Genomic DNA, 21,625 nt, shown 5'->3' on the forward strand with positions numbered 1-21,625 from the left:
ATGCTATAACTGTATCAGGTAGTGGAGAGGCTGCATTTGGAGGACTGCGTGCAGTTCTGGTCTCTTTACACGAGGAAGGATGTTCTGGCTTTGGAGGTGGTCCAGAGGAGATTCACCAGATTGATTCCAGTGATGAGGGGGTTGGATTATGAGGGGAGGTTGAGTCATCTGATGCTGCACTTGCTTGAACCTGGAAGGATGAGAGGGGATCTTAAAAAAATGTAAAAAATTATGAAAAGCATAGATAAGATAGAGGTGAATAAGTTGTTCACATTGGTGGGGAGACTAGAACTAGGGACATAGCCTCCAGATCCAGGGTAGTAGATTTAGGACTGAGATGGGGAGGAACTGCTTTTCCCAAAGGGTGGTGAAAATATGGAATCCCCTGCCTATTGAAGCACTGGAGGATACCTCAGTGTTTTTGATTCTTGTTAATTTTGTGCCTGTCTCTTTAAGAGAACTATTGTTTGTAGTGTAGCCATAATGACAATGATGTAATATCTGCTCAGGCAAACTGCTTACTTGCATTTCGACAAGCTGTGAAGGAAGCATTAGCAAGACAAATCTTTCTTTACATTTTTTGTATCTCTATTATACAGTAAATGCTTTGTTATTCCCCTTATGAAAGTCTTGTTGTGAAGCTATGCAAAATGTTTATTTGATCTATCAACAAATTAAAACTACATAAAGTATCAGCCACAGAGTTTGATTTATTGGATTAAAGAGATTGAAATTTGGGATATCGCAATTCATGGTTTGGAAGATAATTCTTTGAAATTAAGATATATTAGAATAAGGAAAGTGTTGACTATACTGCTCCTCCTGTAAATTACTGACCGTCGTGGTCAAGATTTTAAAAAAATCCTTCTTGAGGAGGTAAAATTTGAATTCTAAACTTAAATTATAAACAAGTAGAATTTGAATTACCAACTTAAAAATTGTAAACACATTTACACGTCAAAGGTTACAATAAAAAAATTTAAAAGATATGTACCTGAATCCACCTTCCAATTCATTTACTCTTTGTTAAATGTTAAAAAAATCCTTAAAACTGATTATTTTTAGGAATAATATGCAATGGATAAAGTATTATTTTAAAACAAAATTTATTCTTTCATTATTAAACTGTAAGTAAAATACAGGGACCCCAATTTACAAAGATACAATAAGAAATTATATATTTGAAATCTGTACAAATTCACAGCAAATTATATTTTTGCAGGAATGCATATTGCACTAATATTTCAACAATATTTCTTTACCAAACAAAAAATACATTCGCTTTACTATTTTCCCAACAAATTATTAACAAATGACAGTCAAATTTTTTTTTAAAACACTGTTCCAAATCACACCAGTTTATAAAATAGAGGTCAGAAGTACAGAAAGGCTTGTGTATTCAAAAGAAACACATTAAAACATAAAATTACCAAAGAAACAAAGAGCTTAAATTAAATACATTTTGGTCTCAATCACTGTAATGCACTTTACCCTTGCACTTAAAGATGAACCACATATCTCACAGCCCAGAGTAATATAGAGGAAAGGAACCACACAAAGCTTTCACTCAGTGAAACCTCTAAAATGTCAGTCTTGACAATCTCTCAGATCAGAAAACTATCTTGGTGCCCTCAGACTTGGTCCAAAGAACCTCAGAAAAATGTGGATCATTTCACCCTATCTCTTTTTTAGTAATTAACCAATAATTATAGAGAAGTATTTTGTAGGTAACCAGAACAGGAGCGGATTCAAAATTTTTTTTGAAAAGTACAGATTAATTATGAGTATCTTCTAGTTGATGTCCCGTTCTTATAGATGGTCATTTGGTCAATTAAAGTAATTTTAAAAATTGAATGCTCATTTTGGAATCTACTTATCGTCCAATAAGAAAAAAATCAAATAACATTTAAGTTAGTTAGCAACTGCAATTGTAATGTCATCAAATGTCTGTGGCTCAAATCATCTTGCTTGATGTTCTAAGCTAGGTACCAAATGGACTATCATATAAAAAAACGAGTCATTGGATATCTTGGGAACTTGTTCTAAAATGGCGCCATCACATGTACGGCTATGGCCAAGATATATCTCCCACTTGCAGAAGGATTAGGGGGTTAAATGGCTATTGATAAGAAATTAAAAGTTTTCATAGTAAAAAGGGGTCTAATTAAATGCACTAGAAAAATATTTTAAATGCACTAGATGAATATAAAATAACTTCATTTCTCAAAGACATTTCCCAATTATTGTATTGGGTTGAATTAGAGAACTTAAGAAAGGAATATTAAATATATATTCGACAAAGAGCAAATTTAATAGTAAGGTGAAAGTTGTCTCATAGCTCTGACGATTGAGGACAAGATCCCAACCAGAATGTTCTTTTGTAATAATGGGGTGGGGGGGGGGCATTGTTTTGATGTCACCCGACAAGCTTTCAGAGAAGAATATTCTTGTAATATTAGGTACTGATTTGATCCACTGACTCATTTCCCAGATCTGCTAACATCATCACCATTTAAAATCTTTATCAATTACTTTACTGTTAATGAAAAATAGTAATAAACTGTACTATGTCAAAGTGGAATGTTAATCAAACTAGAATTCACTCAAATAAACGATACAGTGAAAATAAAATGTTAAACGCTTAACATGATCAAAATTCAATTGAAATATATAGTATATATTATATTCCAGTAGTAAAACATACTTCAAAACATTAAAATGAATGTGTTTTAAAAACATACGTAATTAAAATATATTTAATTTCTCATTAAGTGACACTGCCATTTTATTTCTCCATAAAACGATGTTTTTAAGACTAAAAAGCTAGGAACAGATCACATTAAATTCCAAGCAAAAAGTGCTATCTATGTTTTTGAATAAAAATAATATAAAGATTCATGGTGTACAATTTCTTTTATAAACCTAAGCAAACTTTTCTTTATAAACTTACATTTAATTTATAAAATGCTCTTGTTTTCGTTTGCAGTAAACAGAAGTGCAATAAAATCTCAAAAAACTCCTTCATGTTTGCATTAAAAAAACAAAATAATGATCAAGTCAGCTCTTTGAATGAAGACTTCCATCCAGTTGTGGTACAAAAGTAAAATGTAATAAAATAAAGCTTGTTGGTGGACTTGAATGGGAATTAAAGAGCTGGTTTTGTGATTTTATTTGAGTTCAGCAAGTTTGAAAAATGTTAGATACCCTGACAGGGTGCTAAGTGGTTATCTCTTTCTCACAAAAATATTGTCTACATTCACCGAACTATTCTTCTTCTTACAATGTTCCAGCAGGTCCTTCCAGAGGTAACTGCAGTTCAGTAAATACTCATTTCCTAGAGGACAGAAGTAGATTCAGTAAATGCATACTGAAATTACTGAGCAGTGCAATAATGAAAATATGCATCCATATCTGTCACAATATGTGTGATGTTACAAAACTGAAAAGAGTTGCAAAGAGACTGTAGAATTCGAAGTGCATCTTATGGTCAAACAAAATACCAAGATATAAACAAACTCTTTCCCTTGAAACAATGGCTGAGGGTGGAGGTAAACTAATGGTAAAGGCACAGAGTTTGTGCGGGGTTGACAGTGAAGTGTCAGTCTTCACAGTGTTTAACTGGACTCAGCAAGGGATTCTAAGAGTTTAGAAGCTGTAATGGAGGAGAGAGGGGTTGAGTTTCTTCAGCCAACACTTGCTGGTTGACTAAGCATCTGCAGTCATTGTCACCAAGAGGTTAATACAGAGAAGGAGGAAATCAAGGAGGGCTTATTCCTACAGGTTTCTGGAGACAACAAAACAAGCAGGAAAAAAAGCCATTGGTCTTTTGATCTGAACAGCAGAAAAAGGAACTAGAATGTTAACAGTCTATTTAATAACCAACACTCATTTATTGGCCATTTCTCAGTCAGTGCATAATACGTACCTTAGTTATCATTAACAACTCATTTGTCTCATATCCATTCCCAACATCACAATGGAATTCCTGAATTACAATGGAATTACAATACTCTAATCAGTTCCTCTGTCAATTATCTTAATGATGGAAGGCAATGTTTGTCCCCCTGAGTAGCATTTATGTTAAGATAGAATTTGGGTGATTTTCCTGGTCTGTATAATGTCAGAGGTCTTGGTATGGTTGTTCACACACGAACAACCAAAACTCAAAATCTCGGTTTCCTTGCAGGAGTTTAGACAGCATACCAGAAGTGCAGTACTTAAAGAGGTGGGACTTGCAGCGCACATCATCAATAAGTGCTATTCAATAGTTGTTCACAGAATGCCAGCAGTTAACTTTAGACTGCAGGTGTTCCAGGAGATTTATTAGGGATCTAGTAGGTAAAATATCGGAATGGGAATGGCACCCTCATTCCCGTTCTAACCTTTTTACGCAGCGTGCATTCCAGGAAATTTTCCTGGAATGCAGTGATTGAGTAAAAAACATTTGTGAGAGCATCTATCAAAGACACTAATGTTTTAAAAATAACAAGAGAAAGATGTGGTGAGGAACAGTGTCCCCACAATTCTTTGGAGATAGTGGAGAAAATGGAAGTGGACATCACGTCAGGATCAACCTCTATAATATATTGTTGTTGTTGAAGATGATGTCCAAAATAAGAGAGCAAATAAAAATGAAATTAGCAAAACGATACTGTTAAAGGATAGATAAACAGAGAGCAATATGCCCTGGCCATACTCAATCAGTGTTGTCCTAAAATCTCCTTTCTACTTTTCTTCCCATCAAACCTGTTTGATCAAGTCCTATCTGGATTACCAAGAAATTAGCAAAGTTGTTAATGTAATTGTGCTTACACAGAATATTATAATGTAACCTGACAAATTACCTTAATATGCTTTGCCATATGCTTGGTGCAACTGCTCATTTATTTCCAAAATGCAGGTGCATGTCAGTGATTTCCAAAATATTCTTCCTGGCTGTCACCATGATAAATCTCAAGACCCTTGCAACCTTGCATGGAACATCAGCAAACAAGCAGGCTGTAGTGATATGTTTTCTCCTTGTACATTATTCCCTACATGTGTGCTGTTGTATGTATGAGGCTGACCTGCCCACTAGTGACTCATCTCCTATGTCTCCTCCTCTTATGACCTGGCCATAAAGGTCGACCTCCCTCCCCCCTTCCGGCATTCCTGTACCTAGATCTGGGCCAGCCAAAGTCTTGTGTTTATTAAAGCCTATCATTCCCCTGCTCTCGACATCATGGTTATTGATAGAGCCTAACACAGGCTTCACTGTAGAGCTTGCTGGTAGCTCACCTCTTCAAGCACTGATGAAGCCTAGATCTCAGGTCCATGGTTCTCTAAGGGGCAGTCAGGGAAGGGAGGAAGGAACTGGGGTCATTATTGGAAGGCAGCTGCAGTCCATATTATTTTCTAGGGTTTAAAAGTCCACTTAGTACCTCCCTCTTTAGTTATGGCTCTAGCTCCATGTAAATAAAACACATTCCACACTTAAATGTTATCTGAAATATCAATTGGCATCTAATTATGCCAAAGGAGCATAATTTCCTGTTTAAAAAGATTGAGCTGGCCAGAACACCTAATTTTCTTCTCTCCTCTCCTAACACATCCTTGTTCTATCTGAAGGCAACACAATCCATCCAGGCTGAAGGGAGGGACAGAAACGTAACTCTTAATTCCATCAAACACTGAAATCAACATGGAACGGGAAGAGGAAGGAGATGGGAGGCTTCCTTAAAATGTATGACTGACTATTTGCTTTTAATCCTTCTTCTGACTCTCACTCAACCAACATTCACCGCTGCCAAGCAACCTAATAAACTATATTCAGGCTCCACTTTTACTGATCTCTCAGTGTTCTAATTCCAAAATTATTTCTTCAACTCATTGTATCAATACCAGAAGATTTCACTAATAACCGCAGAACAAATGCAAAACACTTCCTCCAGTCAGGTTTATTGTGCAGAACCAGGATCTTCCTTTAGATGGCACTGAGCACCTATAGAATGTGCGTGATAAGCCGACGAGACCTGCTTCAATGAGAAATTTAATCAGTTTTACTCTATGTTGAGCATTGCATCTGTGTTAGTCCTAGAAGTCTAGGACTTGATGCACTGTCCTCTCTCACTGCTGCTAAATTTCCTTTGCAGGATGATCACTAATCTAACTCTCATTTCCACCAGTCATTCAAAGGCCAATGAAGCAGGCAGGTGTCCAGAAAAGCTTCAAAGGCAGGTGCTAATGTTCTGTGAGGAAAGTAAGGCAATGACCGTTGACTTGAGAAGAAAGCTAACCAGACTCGGGACAGTGTGACTTTATCTAATTTATGAATTTCAGTTCTCACATCACATGTAACTAAATAAATTAGATCATTATTTTTTGAAGTTGAGGAGAATGAGGGATGATCTTCTTGAAACATGAAACAGATATGGGGAAATGACAGGGTAAATGTCAGGATATTTCCATTAGCGGGGGAATCTTAAATGAGAGGAACGATTTACAAGATCAGGAGTAATAAACTTATAACTGAGGTGCATATAAACTTCATGCAAAGGGTGGTGAATGGCCGGAATTCTTTACCCCAGAGGGTCATTGATAATGAGCTCATCAGGAAAACTTGAACAGGAAGTAACATTTTTAAAAGATCAGGGAATTAAGGATTAGAACTGGGTTCGGCCATGATTATGTTGAACGGTGATACAAGTCGCCGTCTCTTGCTCTTTTTTTTTTATTCGATTTCCATGGGAATTACTGATTGTCAAATATATCAGCTTTAATGCAAGGTTAATTTACCTGGTCTTCCAGAGACCGGAGAAGTATGCACAAGAACTTAAGGAAAAAACTTAAGGCGTCAAGCGTATTAGCCAGTGGGACACCTCCATTTTCCTCAAGCCATGCATCTAGATTAGTCTGTCTCAGTTATATTAGCTCTTGCACGTAAGTGCTCAGTCAACCAACGTTTGACCACATATTTGAGTTGCATCCCCCTTCACCATCATTTACAGACTTGTGGCTATTTGTCACAGGCCTGATTCATCACCATAATTTTCTACATCTCCTACATTTGCTAAGACTGAGCTAATAAATATAGAACATTGAACAGTGCAGAAAAGGAACTTTTGTCTGATGATGTCCATGCTGAACATGATGCCCAAATTAAACTAAAACTCTGCACAATACATATCCCCCCCAGTCCCCTGCATAGTCATTTGCTTTCCTGGAAGCCTCCTAAACACTACTATTGCATCTGCCTCCACCACTACTCCAGGCAGCGCATTCTAGGTACCTACAACTCTCTTGCAAGAAAAATTGCCCCACACGTCCGCATAAACCCCCCTCCCCCTCGCTTCAAATGCATGAGTTCGAGTATGTGATATTTTTAGCCTGGGCAAAAGATTCTATCTATCCCATTAAAGCCTCTGATAAACTTATAAACTTCTATTAGGCTTGCAAGGTTTATTTTTCTGCTTGCAAGACCTAGCATAAGAAAAAAAATCTACTTAACACATAACCAGAGAAATAAAAAGAGACTTCACTCACCCAAGATACAAAGGCCTTCCTTTGCTCTTGTTAATGCAACATTCACTTGATTGGGATCAGTGATAAACCCCAAATGTTTCTTCAGCCATGATTTTGAAGGTTGTGTTTCAATATCTTTCTTTGGAAGAGAACGAACAGAAGAAAAGATGACATAACGCCATTCGCTTCCTATTAATAGAAGGAGAGCAATCATGAGCTTTTAGAACATTGTGGATTCAAATGTTGCACATTGCTTCAACAGTTCTAAACTTTCCTCTGCTAGATTTGTTTTATTTTCACCTTTCGGAATCAAAAATTCAATTGAAGCACTCTTATACAAGAATTTCTCTTTTATTTTTGAGTACTACAGTATTTAAATTAAGTAGTGATGGAGTTGTTATAGAATTCTACATTTCTACCATTTCTCCTAACTCCAGGACTAAATTAATTCAAAGATCTCATTAAAATAGTGTCCTTCATTTTTTTGGCTTGGCTTCGCGGACGAAGATTTATGGAGGGGGTAAAAGTCCACGTCAGCTGCAGGCTCGTTTGTGGCTGACAAGTCCGATGCGGGACAGGCAGACACGGGGAAAATTGGTTGGTTGGGGTTGGGTGTTGGGTTTTTCCTCCTTTGCCTTTTGTCAGTGAAGTGGGCTCTGCGGTCTTCTTCAAAGGAGGTTGCTGCCCGCCAAACTGTGAGGCGCCAAGATGCACGGTTTGAGGCGATATCAGCCCACTGGCGGTGGTCAATGTGGCAGGCACCAAGAGATTTCTTTAGGCAGTCCTTGTACCTTTTCTTTGGTGCACCTCTGTCACGGTGGCCAGTGGAGAACTCGCCATATAACACGATCTTGGGAAGGCGATGGTCCTCCATTCTGGAGACGTGGCCCATCCAGCGTTTAAAATACAACTAAACGTATACATTATTGGATTGAACAAATACGCTTTTTCAAGACTGATAGTAGCACACGCATCCCAACTGCAGAGAAGGATGTATAATCTTGATGTTCCATGAAACTAGAGGATGTGCATAATATTGCCACAGTGACAATTAACAATGCGGACATTATGTGGAGTTTCTCCTTATCTCATTGTTCTTTTCCTGCATACAGGTAGCCCTCAACTTACAACCGTAATTGGGACTGAAGGATTGGTCATAACCCAAATTGGTCGTAGGTCAGATTCACCCTACCTCGCACGTCTTTGCAAGGTCTTGAAGCAATTTTTCAAAAACACTTTCAACATATGAATCTTTAATGAAGAATCTCAACATATGTACATTACAGTACCTTTAATAAAGATACTCATCACATGAACTTCAATAATAAAGAATCTCAACGTATATACAGTACTTTTAATACAAAATATGTACCTGTACAGTAGTTTTAATAAAGATTGTCAACATTTGAACTTTAATCAGAAGTCTCTTCATCTGAACTTGATCCCATCGCCAAACTTCAACCTACTTGGCTGAAGTTCCTCACAGTCTTCTTCTTCATCTTCTTCAGATGTCGATGGGCAGTGGGTTGATAAAGGATGTTTGAAGAACATACCTAAATTCATTTGCACCTTTGGTTTCTTTTTTTTCATTGTAAATTTGATGATAAGAACTTAAAGTGTCCTAAATTTGGCAATTAATCTTGGCAAATCTTTCAACATTCTGGTCCATGCTTTCAAACTTAGCAAGGGCCTTATTCATTTGTGAAAGCGCATTTGACAACTTCTTAATGTGGTTCCTCACCCTCTTCATCTTTTCCTCCTCTGCAATGCATTCTTCTTCTAATTAGATTAAGTCCTCATTGGTCAATTCCTTTGATTCAAGATCTGATAACTTTTCCATATCTTCAACGTCAACTACCAATTCAAGATCCATTGCGGGCATCACAATGTTCTCTTTAATCTCATCAAGTACATCCTTCTCATTCAAGCTTGTGTGAATGTACCACTTAAGACATTTTTCCAAATTCCTTTCATGCATCTTCCTGTAACATTCTCCCATGCTGCCACGATGTTCTTGATGCAATTAAGAATGCTGTAACCTTTCCAAAAGTCACATAATGATGTTTGATCATTGTTGGTGCTGCTCTGGCATGCGCAAATGTTAAGCGAAGGTAATGAGCTTTAAAAGTTGCAATCACCCCTTGGTCCATAAGCTGAATGATAGAAGTTTGGCGGTAGAAATATCACCTTAACATTGGGATTACGGTCTGACAAATGAGGGGGATGTCCATGCGTGTTATCTAAGGTTAAAAGAAACTTGAAAGTGAAACTATTTTCTAAACAATATTGCTGAATATTTGGAATAAAACAAGTAGCAAACCAGTCTTCAAACAAGGTGCTAGTCATCCAGGTTGGATCTGTAGTGGACAGGCAGGGTGTGTTTGTTAATGCTTATTAATGCACGTGGGTTCTTGGGAGTGGTAAATCTGAGCTTAAAACCAGCAACATTACCTTCCAGTAACAAGGTCACTCGATCCTTAAATGCTTAAATCTCAGCATCGTGCAGGCTTCTTTACGGAAGTATGTTTGTTGCGGCATCCTCTTCCAAAAAGGTCTCGTTTCATCCACATTGATATCCGCCATCATGAATCAAGTCATCCAGACTTTCAATGAATCTTTTGGTGGCTCCTTCATCGGCACTTGCTGAGACTCGTACATCGTGCAAGCTGTACCTTCTTTTAAATCTACTAAACCAGCCATTACTTGTGGTGAAGTTCCCAATGCACTCCTCTCCCACTCGCTCCTTCAATGCCTTGAAAATATTTCTAGCCTTTGACAGTGGCATGCGTTTCTGAATCATGTCTTCCAACCATACCATTAATAACTTCTCCATCTCATGAATGGGCCCTCGCCAGTGCTTAGTTAAAATTGTGCTCTTCAAACTTACAGATCCTCTTAAAGCCTCACATATTCTCTCTGCATCCTTTAAAATCTTCGACATAGTGGAATGTGAGAACTGTAGACTCCGTGCAATATCATTAACTTTTCTACCTTGGTCGTGTTGGTTAAGGACTTCCATTTTTACCTCCAAAATTATGGTTTTCCTCGGCCTCTTCGCATCTCTATCAGTAAGGAACATGTTTTTCCTCTTGCTTGCCACGTTTCTAGTGCATTTACAGATTGGCAACTGCGTACATGGCCCTATATAGCACTATGTGCCGACACATTTGTTTTTTAAATTTCGGTTGAATGTGCGGGTGGATGTAACTCGGATTACCTATCGGAAGTCGAGGACTACCTGTACTGCATTAAAAGCTTCAACACTATTCACTAACTACACATTACCCTCTGCCCTCCTTCCACCTAGTTCAAATGCAATAAAGATTTGAGCACTTAAAGAACATGAATTCAGCCTTCGTGATCAAGCAGACACTCAACTTCATCTTCAGATCCAGCATGTCAGAGAATACATTTAACACATATGCAGGGGTAAAGGATAACTGCAAAGTGAATTACTGGGCATGTATTCAGGAGAAAGGGCAAAAAGATACAACACCAACACTCGAACTTGCCAAAGGTTATAAACTGCTGTTGAGAGCCTGAAGTTGTCTTTATAAATGTAGATGCACAACCGGAAATTATAAAGTGATCTGGACAGCTTGCCATTAAGATGGCATGTGTACAATGGCTGAGATGCTGAAGCTGTAGCTACATCTTGAGCTACGGCTTTGTGTGCTGCAGTGGAACAATTCGGGAGTATTATGTCTCCTAATCTTGGAGACTACGTCTCTCTGTTTCTGAGAAGGCTATCGCTGCTTTCAGATGGTGACCCCGTGTTCACAGAGGCTTCCAGAATATCTTATTATCTCTCAATGTGGTTTCAGGCAAAATTTTAAGAGCATTGAAATGCACCTATTTGTAATACTACCATTTTCTTGACTTCAATGCAAGCTTTGTATTAGTCAGCATCTTTTCCGCCCTTGCTTTTGTCTCTGTCAGTTAAAGATAACCAGCAGGGCTGGATACTGTAGCTGTAAAAAAAACGTAGTCCGCAGCTGAACACTTATGGTACAGAGCTCCTTGGCTTCCGCCACAGCCCCCTGAAACAACCTCAATGGAAGGGCAGGGATCTTCCACCTCCCGGGCTGGATACATCTCACAGCAGCACACATCAAAATAAGGGAGTGGCATTAGAATGATTTAAAAGCAAAATATGCCAAATGCTGAAAAGTGAATGAGGGGCAATAATAAGCTTGTGGTTCAGAAAGTGAGGATGAGATTGGGAGCATGCCTGCCTGCTCTCATTATAGGCCAATGTCAATCAAGACTATGGTTGTCCCAAGGCTTTCTCAGAATCTTGCTTTCTGCAAAGCTGCATCTCACCCTGAACAAAAAAAAAACATAAAAATGGAATTGATCTTCAGAACTAAAGGGAAACTGTTCAGTCTATGGCGACTGATTACAGCCCAAAACCAAATGTCAGCTGCAGCACCCAGATAATGCCCAAATATATTTACATTCAGAGTTGAGCTCTGTCATCATAGAGTCATTCACAGAAACACAAAAAGGTAGGCTTTACACTCAACACCCATGACAAAGACCCTCTATCAAACTGCCCCCTACGCACAACATTGATTATGCACTCTCATTATTCAGCATTGCACAGACATGGCTGCAGCTGGATGGCCTTTGGTCAATTAGGTAACATGGTATTTAAAGATCAGGACCTCAGCATTGCAGAAAATTCATGATCCATTGGGCAGCACTGATCACTTCCCTCCTATATAGCCAGATACCACCAATACTATCTTTGCAAAACTGTCACCATCCATGGGAAATTCAAGCCATATCAATGTCCTCTTCCAGGGCAGCATCCTCAGCCATCTCCATTGGGCAGGCCACATTGTTTACACGCCTGTCACCAACTCCTGAAAAAGATGCTGCGTTCCAAGCTCCATCACGGGATGAAATTACCAAATTTACAAAGGGAAAGATTTGAAGATGAGCTGTCTCCTGAAAGAAATGTAACCTCACCTGGGAATCTCTCCCCATGATTACTGGAAAAGTACTGGAAAGAATCCACAAACTAGCCAGCCACACACATCCTGCCTCATCCCTGGAGGAGGGTGTGATAGTACATATCTATCACCAATGTACATAGTGTATATAGTAGTGTATATAGTTACTGTATCTAGACTGTGCTTATAGCGATTGGCTGAGAGCTAAGCCACACCCATTACCTGGGCCTTAAAGGGCTGTGTCCCTAGCCAGGTCGGATCATTCCGGACTGGTCGGCCACCTGTGAAGAGCTCCGGTCTTTTGCTAATAAAAGCCTTGGTTTGGATCAACAAGTCTTTGGTTCTTTCGACGAGCTCTACAGAGGGTATGGTTCCCATAGAGGCCTGATGACGGGGAGTAGAAGGAAGTAATTCTCGATGAGCAGGGACTGTTCAGGATGACGGTGCAGAATTACAAATTCATCGTTTGTAGCTCAAACGTGGTTTGTGAGTTGGGATGTGAAACGAAGGATTAAGTATGAGAATATCCAAATTTTCAATCCTTTTAAACCCTCCACTGACCACACAATAAGCAACTTTCAATTAAAAATAGCCTCTACTATCACATCTAAGGGGTTGGGACAATCATTTCTGCCATTATCCATCCTTGCTGATTCTGTTTGTGCAGCAAGGAGGGAATTATGTTAGTGTCATGGAAGGCATTTAGGTGGAGTGGTTTCTGTGGTGAAATAGGTGTCGTTGTGAACAGGTTGTGAACTGGTTGTGAGGCTTACAGCTAAGGTAAAAGTGAAAGGATGAGGTGAAGTGTACAAATAATGGTGAATGAGTGGTGGGTTATGATTAATTGAGGAATCTTGGTGGAATATTGAATTTAAATATTCTTTCAGTAACCTTGGCCACACATGTCAGGTCATTCAAATTATGTCGTGGTGGCTATCCATTGAGGTCAAGGATGATGGCCTTTGTTCCATTGATCCACAGCAAAGATGCCTGTGTATGTATTTGTTTAACGTGTACTTGATGTTGCACTCCAAGAAGCCCATGATACTTCATAAATCAACCAACTATTTCCAAAGGCTTGGAAACCACAACGATTGGAGCTGATGAATTTGTTGCAGCCTTCGTCCGTCTTTATAGCTGTTATGTTCGAAGTAACTTCGTCCGCCTTCACAGCTATTATGTTCAGCTTTGTCCACCTGTTCCACCATTGAGGATTTGGTTCATATTTATGTTATTATGTATTAGATAATTTGGGCCTGAACTTTCATAAAGCCTGCTGTTTCCCTTCAAATGGAGGACACCTCTTCTGCTTTGCAACTTCTGTACCAAGACTTGCAGTGTAACATCTGGATTTTTTTTGGAGACCTATCTTCTGTATTCTATATGTTCCGTCATCAGAATAGTTCCAGATGCAAACTACTACCCGTTCAAACCATGAGCAACATGTGTGGTTTGTGAGTTGAGATGCGAAAAGAAGGATTACGTGTGAGAATATCCAAATTTTCAATCTTTTTAAACCCTTCATTGATCACACGATAAGCAACTTTCAGTTTAATGGGTGCTAATGTTCTCACATTATTGTTTGCCCCCTTATACTTCCCGCCAATCACTGAAATGGATAGTGGTGGTGAAGTAGATGATGAATGTAGATTTTTGGCACATCACAATTGAAAATAATCTGCAGAGAAATATTTTGTGAATCAGGTTGCCATCCATTTATATAAATGCAAAGTTTACATAAATAACTACCTTGACTTTTTACGATGGTACACACTGTCACGTTTTTAATTCCTTTTGCTTTGAGCAGTTTGTTTATCTCCATCACCTGTGCATTGTAGGGGGTCAAAATTGCAATTTCCATTGGTTTGATTTCCTTATTTATTAAATTTTCCACAATCTTCACCTATTCATCAGGTAGAAAGATAGAAAAAGTGAGGAGATATCAGTGACACATATGGTACACACCTTCTTCAGTCCATATTAACTGAAACATTTATATGAAATAAAATCGCCTGCTTTATTTCAAATATGAATTGAAATATTACGAGATACTAAGACGAAAACGCTGGATCATTTACATACATGTATGGTTTTAAAACTGCTCATAATCCCATGCCTTCATTACTTAACACGTATACTCCTAAGGCCATGACATCACCAACAGATGGTTTGCTTTTTCCATTTTTCCCTAGAAATATGCATGGACGGAGATAAGATTGGAATCAAATACAGTCTCCGAGCATGCATATTATGCAATCTAGTTGCAACTGAAAGAAAGGAAGAACAAAACTACTCATGGTTATTTCCCATGTCACTGACAGATGGAGAAATGAATTCAACTCAATTGGTAAGACAAAGTAGCTCACAGTTTTTCCTTTGCTTTTATAGCACAAAATCTCAGTTGAATGACGTTGACAGATTCAACCGAAAACTCTTAGATGTAAAAAGTATCATTACTTCTAAGTCTTACTGCTTTCACCCCAAATTTCATAAGAAAATTAAATTGCCAAGGGTTGTAAATTCAAAATCTTAATGGTATTTGTTGCAATTCACAGAGCAGGTGCAATGAAATAGATTAGTTGACAGCACATCTGGGAACATAGGTCTATGATCTTTTAGCTATTACAAAGATATGGTTGCAGAGTGACCAGTACTGAATGCTCTTTAGCTTAAATACATTCTTCCTGTAGCATGGCGGCCATAACACTTTTTTCAAAAGGTTTAGAAAATAAATTGGGGATTACGACAGACATCTTCAAGACAAAGGAAATTTCAGATTTGCTATATCACGTCGGAAGTTGGAGAAACATTAAGTTAACTTTTAATGAAATTAACATTAAGCATATACTCGCCACAAATGTAACAGAATGTATCACCGTTGTTAAGATATTTCTGCTGTATTGAATCTTCCTGAAGACAATAAATGCTATTGTTAAGTACATTCACTGTCTATTGCCTGAAGAACGTGTGCATCAGCATATGTTCAATCTATATCAATGTAATGCACAGCATCTGTATATGTGAACTGCTTTTATTGCCTGTCTTCATCTATCCTGACTAAACATGCCCAGGCCTAAGACAAAATTTCCTTGGCACCTGCAGAGTGCATGCCCAGGCATGCTTGGACTGACCAAAACTGCTTGCTTTGTAGGCATTATACTAATAGACTTAAAATATGACAGGAAATCACAAGGTAGGTTATATCTAAAAAAAAAGGTACATGATAGGAAAGTTTAAAGATATTTTTGTGATCAGCAGCCAAAATCCATAAAATACAACCAAAGGTATTCATGAAGCAAAATCTTCATTGTCCAGTGTAACTGCACACAATACTCCAAGTGCAGCCTAACCAATGACTTGTTCAACTGTAATGTAATTTCCCACCTCCTAGATTCACTGCCACTGAAAAAGTAATTCCAAGTTCAAGTTCAAGTTCAAAGTGAATACCAAATATCTTCCTTGCTACTCTGTCCACTTTTCGTGAACTATGCGCTTGTAACCCAAGGTCTCACTGTATAAAAACACTCCCAGGAACCAAATATCCAGGGTCTATCATCTATGTAGGAAGATTCAAATATGAAATACATTCAATGACCAACGTCAAAATGTCCTTTGTGATGTTTCAGATATTGCATCTATAATTTCCACCTGCTGTACATTTCCTGTTTAATCACCTCTCCAATGCAATTATGATTCATTACTCACAGCTTTTTCAGCCTCCAACTTGTTTGCCTTGGAATTCTCATTTCCCTCTTCTGTGGAGACCATCAAACTCATTTCATTTCCCACAATATGCCCAAAGATTATTGGGCAACAGCTCTTTGTACGGTGGCAGAAGACACTTTTTGGGTGAAGTGCAATTGTTGGAGCTGTTTTTAATTTCCCTTTATAAAACTTCTTAGAAGGAAACTCGCAAATTTCTTGGTCCTGAAATATTACATAAAAAACATATTTAGAAGTTTAAAAACAACATAACACTATAGACAATTATAAATAAGTGTACACTGCATAAAAAACATAGAAACTTAATGACATTGGGCCAATTCAGGCCACTGCTTTAGATACAACATATACAAACAGTTATCATGTCATTTTCTCCTATTGCTAATTACGTATATGGATGGAAGTGTGAGTTGTGAGTAGGATATAGAGAGACTTCAGGATGACATAAATAGGCTAACTGAATGATGAGGGTAATGGAATATAACATAGAATAACGTGAAGTGATCCACGTTGAGACAAAAAATAGAACAGTGCGATGTGTTTTAAATGATAACATGAAATGGTGTTTCTTAATACATGAAAGTGCTGGAGAACTCCTCAGGGCAGGTAGTGTTCTTTATGTAGAAAAAATATATAACCAATGTTTAGGGCCTGGTGTTATATATTTTATAGATAATATATCCTTGCTGTGTGAAGAATGGTGCGTGACTGAGTTTCTACAGCACCTTTATATATTAAATTACAATCACAGCATCTGGAGACTTTCTTCTTTAAGTGAAATGGCATTGGAGTTTAGAAAGACCTGGATCTTCATGTACAAGAAGCACAGAAAGTTAATGTGCAGGAACTGTGAACAAATAGGAAAGGAAATGGCATGTTTGCCTTTATTGCACAAATATTTGATTATTGTACTGAAATAATCTTTCTTCTTCTTTTCTTCTTTCTTTGGCTTGGCTTCGCGGACGAAGATTTATGGAGGGGGTAAAAAGTCCACGTCAGCTGCAGGCTCGTTGGTGACTGACAAGTCCGATGCGGGACAGGCAGACACGGTTGCAGCGGTTGCAGGGGAATATTGGTGGGTTGGGGTTGGGTGTTGGGTTTTTCCTCCTTTGTCTTTTGTCAGTGAGGTGGGCTCTGCGGTCTTCTTCAAAGGAGGTTGCTGCCCGCCGAACTGTGAGGCGCCAAGATGCACGGTTTGAGGCGATATCAGCCCACTGGCGGTGGTCAATGTGGCAGGCACCAAGAGATTTCTTTAAGCAGTCCTTGTACCTCTTATTATATACACTGGTGAAACTAAGCCTGGAATACTGTAATAAGTTAAAAACGCTGGAGAAACTCAGCAGGTCAAACAGTGTACTTTATATGGCAAAGATAAAGATACATAACCAACGTGTCAGTTTTGAGCCCTTAATCAAGATGTGAGTAAAATGTTGGCAGGCACCTGAATTAAATGAAAGCAGCAGGGATTACAGATGGGGAGCAGAGAGAGAATCCTACAGAACTCTCTTCAGAGAACAAAGGAGAACACCTTCAGGATGGGCATCCCTCGAACAGATTTCACCGAGTTTTGCAGCAGACAGGAGTAAACCATGAAAGTGCAGACACCATGAATGAAGTACAATCACAAAGCTGGAGAATCTCAGCAGGTCAAACAGGGTACTTTATATAGCGAAGATAGATACATAACTGGCATTTCAGGCTTGAGCCCTTCATCAAGGTGTGAACAAAACATGTTCAGGTTCGGCCTCCCTAACCAGGGTTAGGCCCAGTAAATCTCTCAAAAGTTAGTTCAGTATTATCGGGACTTTGGTGGAGTCAGACAGGAAGTGTCCTGCTGTCTTTGGGCAGGTATCTTTACAGCCTGATCATTAGCTGATAATGAGATGAAAAGAGCAAATCCCACGGACAGATTTTTAACTGTGCAAAAGAAATCCAGTGAGGTTTGAAGTGAGTTGTGAGTTTTTAATCATCTACTTAATATTCAAGAAATAAAGTGTAAAAAAGTTCAAAGTTAACCTAGTTATATTCAATAAGAGTAAAATCCCCATTATCCGGATTCAAGCAATCAGCAAAAAAAACATGGAAAATAAATAGTTAAAAAATACTAAATTTTATAAGAGGGACACCTCGTGGTTAGTTCGCCATTCACACAACATGCATTCTCAAGCAAACGGCAAATTCACTTATCCAGCATCTATCAATCCCCATAAGTGCTGGATTTGACTGTACTTGTTATCACATAGAAATGAAGTCTTAATAACTTGACTATTACCAATACTTGAGCAATTAACACTTACCATCCGATACTGGACATCAAGGAGAAATCCTTTTTGAACATGGCGTGAATAGCGCTCAAAGAGTGAGGTCTCCATGCCAAGGCGTCTACAGAACTCATTGCTTATAATGGGACGTAGTTGCATATGGTCTCCCAGAAGAATAATCTAAATTTTAAAAAGGGTCAATTACAACAATCAGAAATAAATGAACTTTGACTTCCTCCATATAAATTATGAAACTGATATTATAGGAACAAAATTCACCCTAAATGCTGTCACCAATTCATCTAAATTCAACCAATCGATCTAATACAACTAGTCATTCTAAAAGCCTTTTTCTTCATTGAAGATCCAATTATTAATCTGTGTTTGAACTGGGTCCACCTGCTTTGGCTTTAAATCCCCTCACTGAGTTGGCCAGCAAAGATGACCTTGGATTCAAGATGTCTCCTGTGTCGAAATATTTTGCAAGGCACTTTATGTAATAGGGCAGATCTTCCTCCCCTCCACTCTGCACCCCAGACCCCATCTCTTCTGCCAGAACTGATGTGAGATAGGCTTGAAATCTTCGGCTGTGTGGTCATCTCAGTGCTGGCAAGCCTGGGACCATGGTCTCACTGGAGATCTTTCTGGGAATGTGCGAACAATCTGGAGACTGTAGCTCATGCAATGCTGTTGGATTCTCAGCTCTGAGGCTGAAACAAATCTGCCCTTAAACCTGCACCAGTAGAACAGCAGGTCCTGTTAGATAACAGGAGGAAACAACTATTTTGTGAAAGGAAAGTAGACATTTTTTTAACTTGATGTGAGTAATTTCAAATCTGTTTCAAGTGTTTGTGAATGATTTTAGTAACTTAATTTTTATTACGTTTTCTCATTGTTTTTTTTGCAAAAGCAATTCTTGATTCTTAATAAAAACATTAGTATTGCTCCAAATGGTTGAAAATGAGAGAGATGTTCACAAATATTCTGTTTCGTGGTGGATTTGGTGAGCTTGGCAGCAGGACCTGAGTGTTATCAGGCTTGTTTTCTGGGAACATGGGGCAACCACGCTGTTCCAGGATCGCAGTGTGAAAAAAGCAGGCCCAAGTATAAGGGATAGGTCAGGCCCAATTGCTTGCTTCCCCTTGGAAAACAGAATGGCCAAGATCAGGCCTTCTTCACTGAAGCAACACAGAGAGAACATAATCATTAAGAATGCTGTCTAATTCTTCTAAAGATTAATGGAAAGTTATGTTTAAATGATATATCATTGCTACTGACCTGATCTGCCTTTTTATGTGCAACAATGGGGATCAACAACTCTGGTTCCGTGCACATTGCACTCTCATCAATCAAGATCTGACGGATTCCTAGGTTTTGTAGAGTTTTGCTTGAAGAAGTGGCACATGTGCAAAGGATGACATCATGCCTCTCAAGTTCATATTGACGTGCTTTACCAAGCATTTTCTTGTACCTAAATAAAATAGACCAAGCATGGTGTTGAAATGTAACATTACAGCTCAACATAATGGCTCCCATAACTGCAGTGGAAGAAATATGAAAAGTCAACTGAAGAGTGGAATAGCCCTGAAGAAATTCTCTGTTCCTTTTGAATTCCTTCTACAGTAGTTTACATTTTTTACAGAGAATGTGGAACTCTGCCACAGGATTCAAAGCATTATTAGCGTAAGATCTACTCCATCTACACCAATGGTTTCCAAACCTTTTCTTTCCACTCACATACCACCTTAAGCATTCCCTATGCCATAGGCGATTAGTAAGGGATTGCTTAAGGTGGGATGTGAGTGGGAAGGAAGGTTGAGAATCATTGTTCTAGACCCAATTGTTTCTGAAATATTTTGCTCGAGAAAAATTGTCATTGGACCATTTTCTTTGGAGTTATGAAACCGTGCACATAACGAGTCAATGAGGTACAATTAAAACAGTGGTTTTCAAACTTTTTCTTTCTAATCACAGAGCACCGATGGCATAGGGAATACTTAAGATGGGATGTGGAGTAGAAAGAAAAAGTTTGAAAACCACTGGACTACACAGTGCCAGCATCCAGAATAGCATTGAGATTAGGTCCTGAGTATTATATGTTCTCAAAAATCCTCCTTTTCACACCATGTTCCCAGCCATGTACTCAAAATCCTTCCCTTATTTTTCCCTTCCTGCCTGCTCCAGTGTTGAACATTAGCTTTCCTGGAAGTTCCACACTCAACCTTATTTTTCCTGATTCACTTAGGGAATATGGGGCTTGCTGGCAAGGGAAACATTGATTAGTGATCTCTACCTGTCTCTGAATGTCTATTGAGTCACTTTATTAAACTTGTGGTGAAGGTACTCCACACTGCAATTAGAAAGCTGGTAATGATGAAGGAACTACAATATATTTCCATATCACAATGGCATGCAAACTTCTGGACAGCTTGCAAATTTTGTCCCCATACACTTCCTGCCCTTGCCCTTCTGGCTGGTAAAAGTCATAAAAGATGATCATGGAAAATTCTTGGTAATATGTAGCTGCATAATGATGACAACACTTTCCTGGTATATGAAAAGGGGGGTGATTTGTGAATAAGAAGGAGATGGTACGGCAAGTAAGCAAGCTATTTTGGCCTTTGTGATACCAGATATTTGAGGCAAGTGGAACTCCACTCATCCAGGTAAGAGAAATTTAAAAACTTTTACACTTATACTTTGTGAAAGGGTTTGGAGTGGCAGATTTTAAATCATTTGGCACAGCAGAGGCAGGCTGATTTCCTTTAGTGGCCTGACGATTTGAGTGCTTAGTCCAATGGAGTTTCCATTTAACATTCCCTATCAGGATATTGATAGTTGGGGCACTTGGTGCAGACAACATCAAGGGCAATTGGTTGGATCCTTTGTTGGAGATGGTCACTGACTGGATCCTGGTTCTCATTGCAAACAGCAGCCATCAGTAAAACCAATATTAAAATATTTTCACAGATATAATATCTCTTTTCCTGACTTACTGTTTAATTTCATCTTCTGTTACTTCTGTTTCATTTTGAAACCGAGCATCAAAGGCTCTTATATCTTCCCCGTAAGGATTTGACGAGTGTCGGATTTTATGATGTAGGGTAATTGTGCTGCAAAAAGGAAATACATTGGGAATCAGTTATATTTTAAGCTTCAAACAAACGTTATACTTGCATGTGA

At 38.6% G+C, this 21,625-nt stretch overlaps 1 protein-coding gene across 4 annotated transcripts in view; it reads right to left on the reverse strand.

Moving 5' to 3' along the window:
- Positions 1-1,089: 1,089 nt before the first annotated feature.
- The window catches only part of helz2a (helicase with zinc finger 2a), a 125,573-nt gene continuing 105,037 nt past the window's right edge, over positions 1,090-21,625 (reverse strand). For all 4 annotated transcript variants that reach the window (XM_069883696.1, XM_069883697.1, XM_069883695.1 and 1 more), the window contains 7 exons: positions 21,439-21,555; positions 19,721-19,913; positions 18,479-18,622; positions 16,164-16,385; positions 14,208-14,361; positions 7,522-7,689; positions 1,090-3,334 (listed from right to left, as the gene is read on the reverse strand). In XM_069883696.1, coding sequence (XP_069739797.1) covers positions 3,225-3,334; positions 7,522-7,689; positions 14,208-14,361; positions 16,164-16,385; positions 18,479-18,622; positions 19,721-19,913; positions 21,439-21,555 — 1,108 coding nt within the window. In that variant the 3' untranslated portion in view covers positions 1,090-3,224. The remainder of the gene's footprint in view (positions 3,335-7,521; positions 7,690-14,207; positions 14,362-16,163; positions 16,386-18,478; positions 18,623-19,720; positions 19,914-21,438; positions 21,556-21,625) is intronic.

This window comes from Narcine bancroftii, chromosome 6 (assembly GCF_036971445.1).
Source record: "Narcine bancroftii isolate sNarBan1 chromosome 6, sNarBan1.hap1, whole genome shotgun sequence".
NCBI lineage: Eukaryota > Metazoa > Chordata > Chondrichthyes > Torpediniformes > Narcinidae > Narcine > Narcine bancroftii.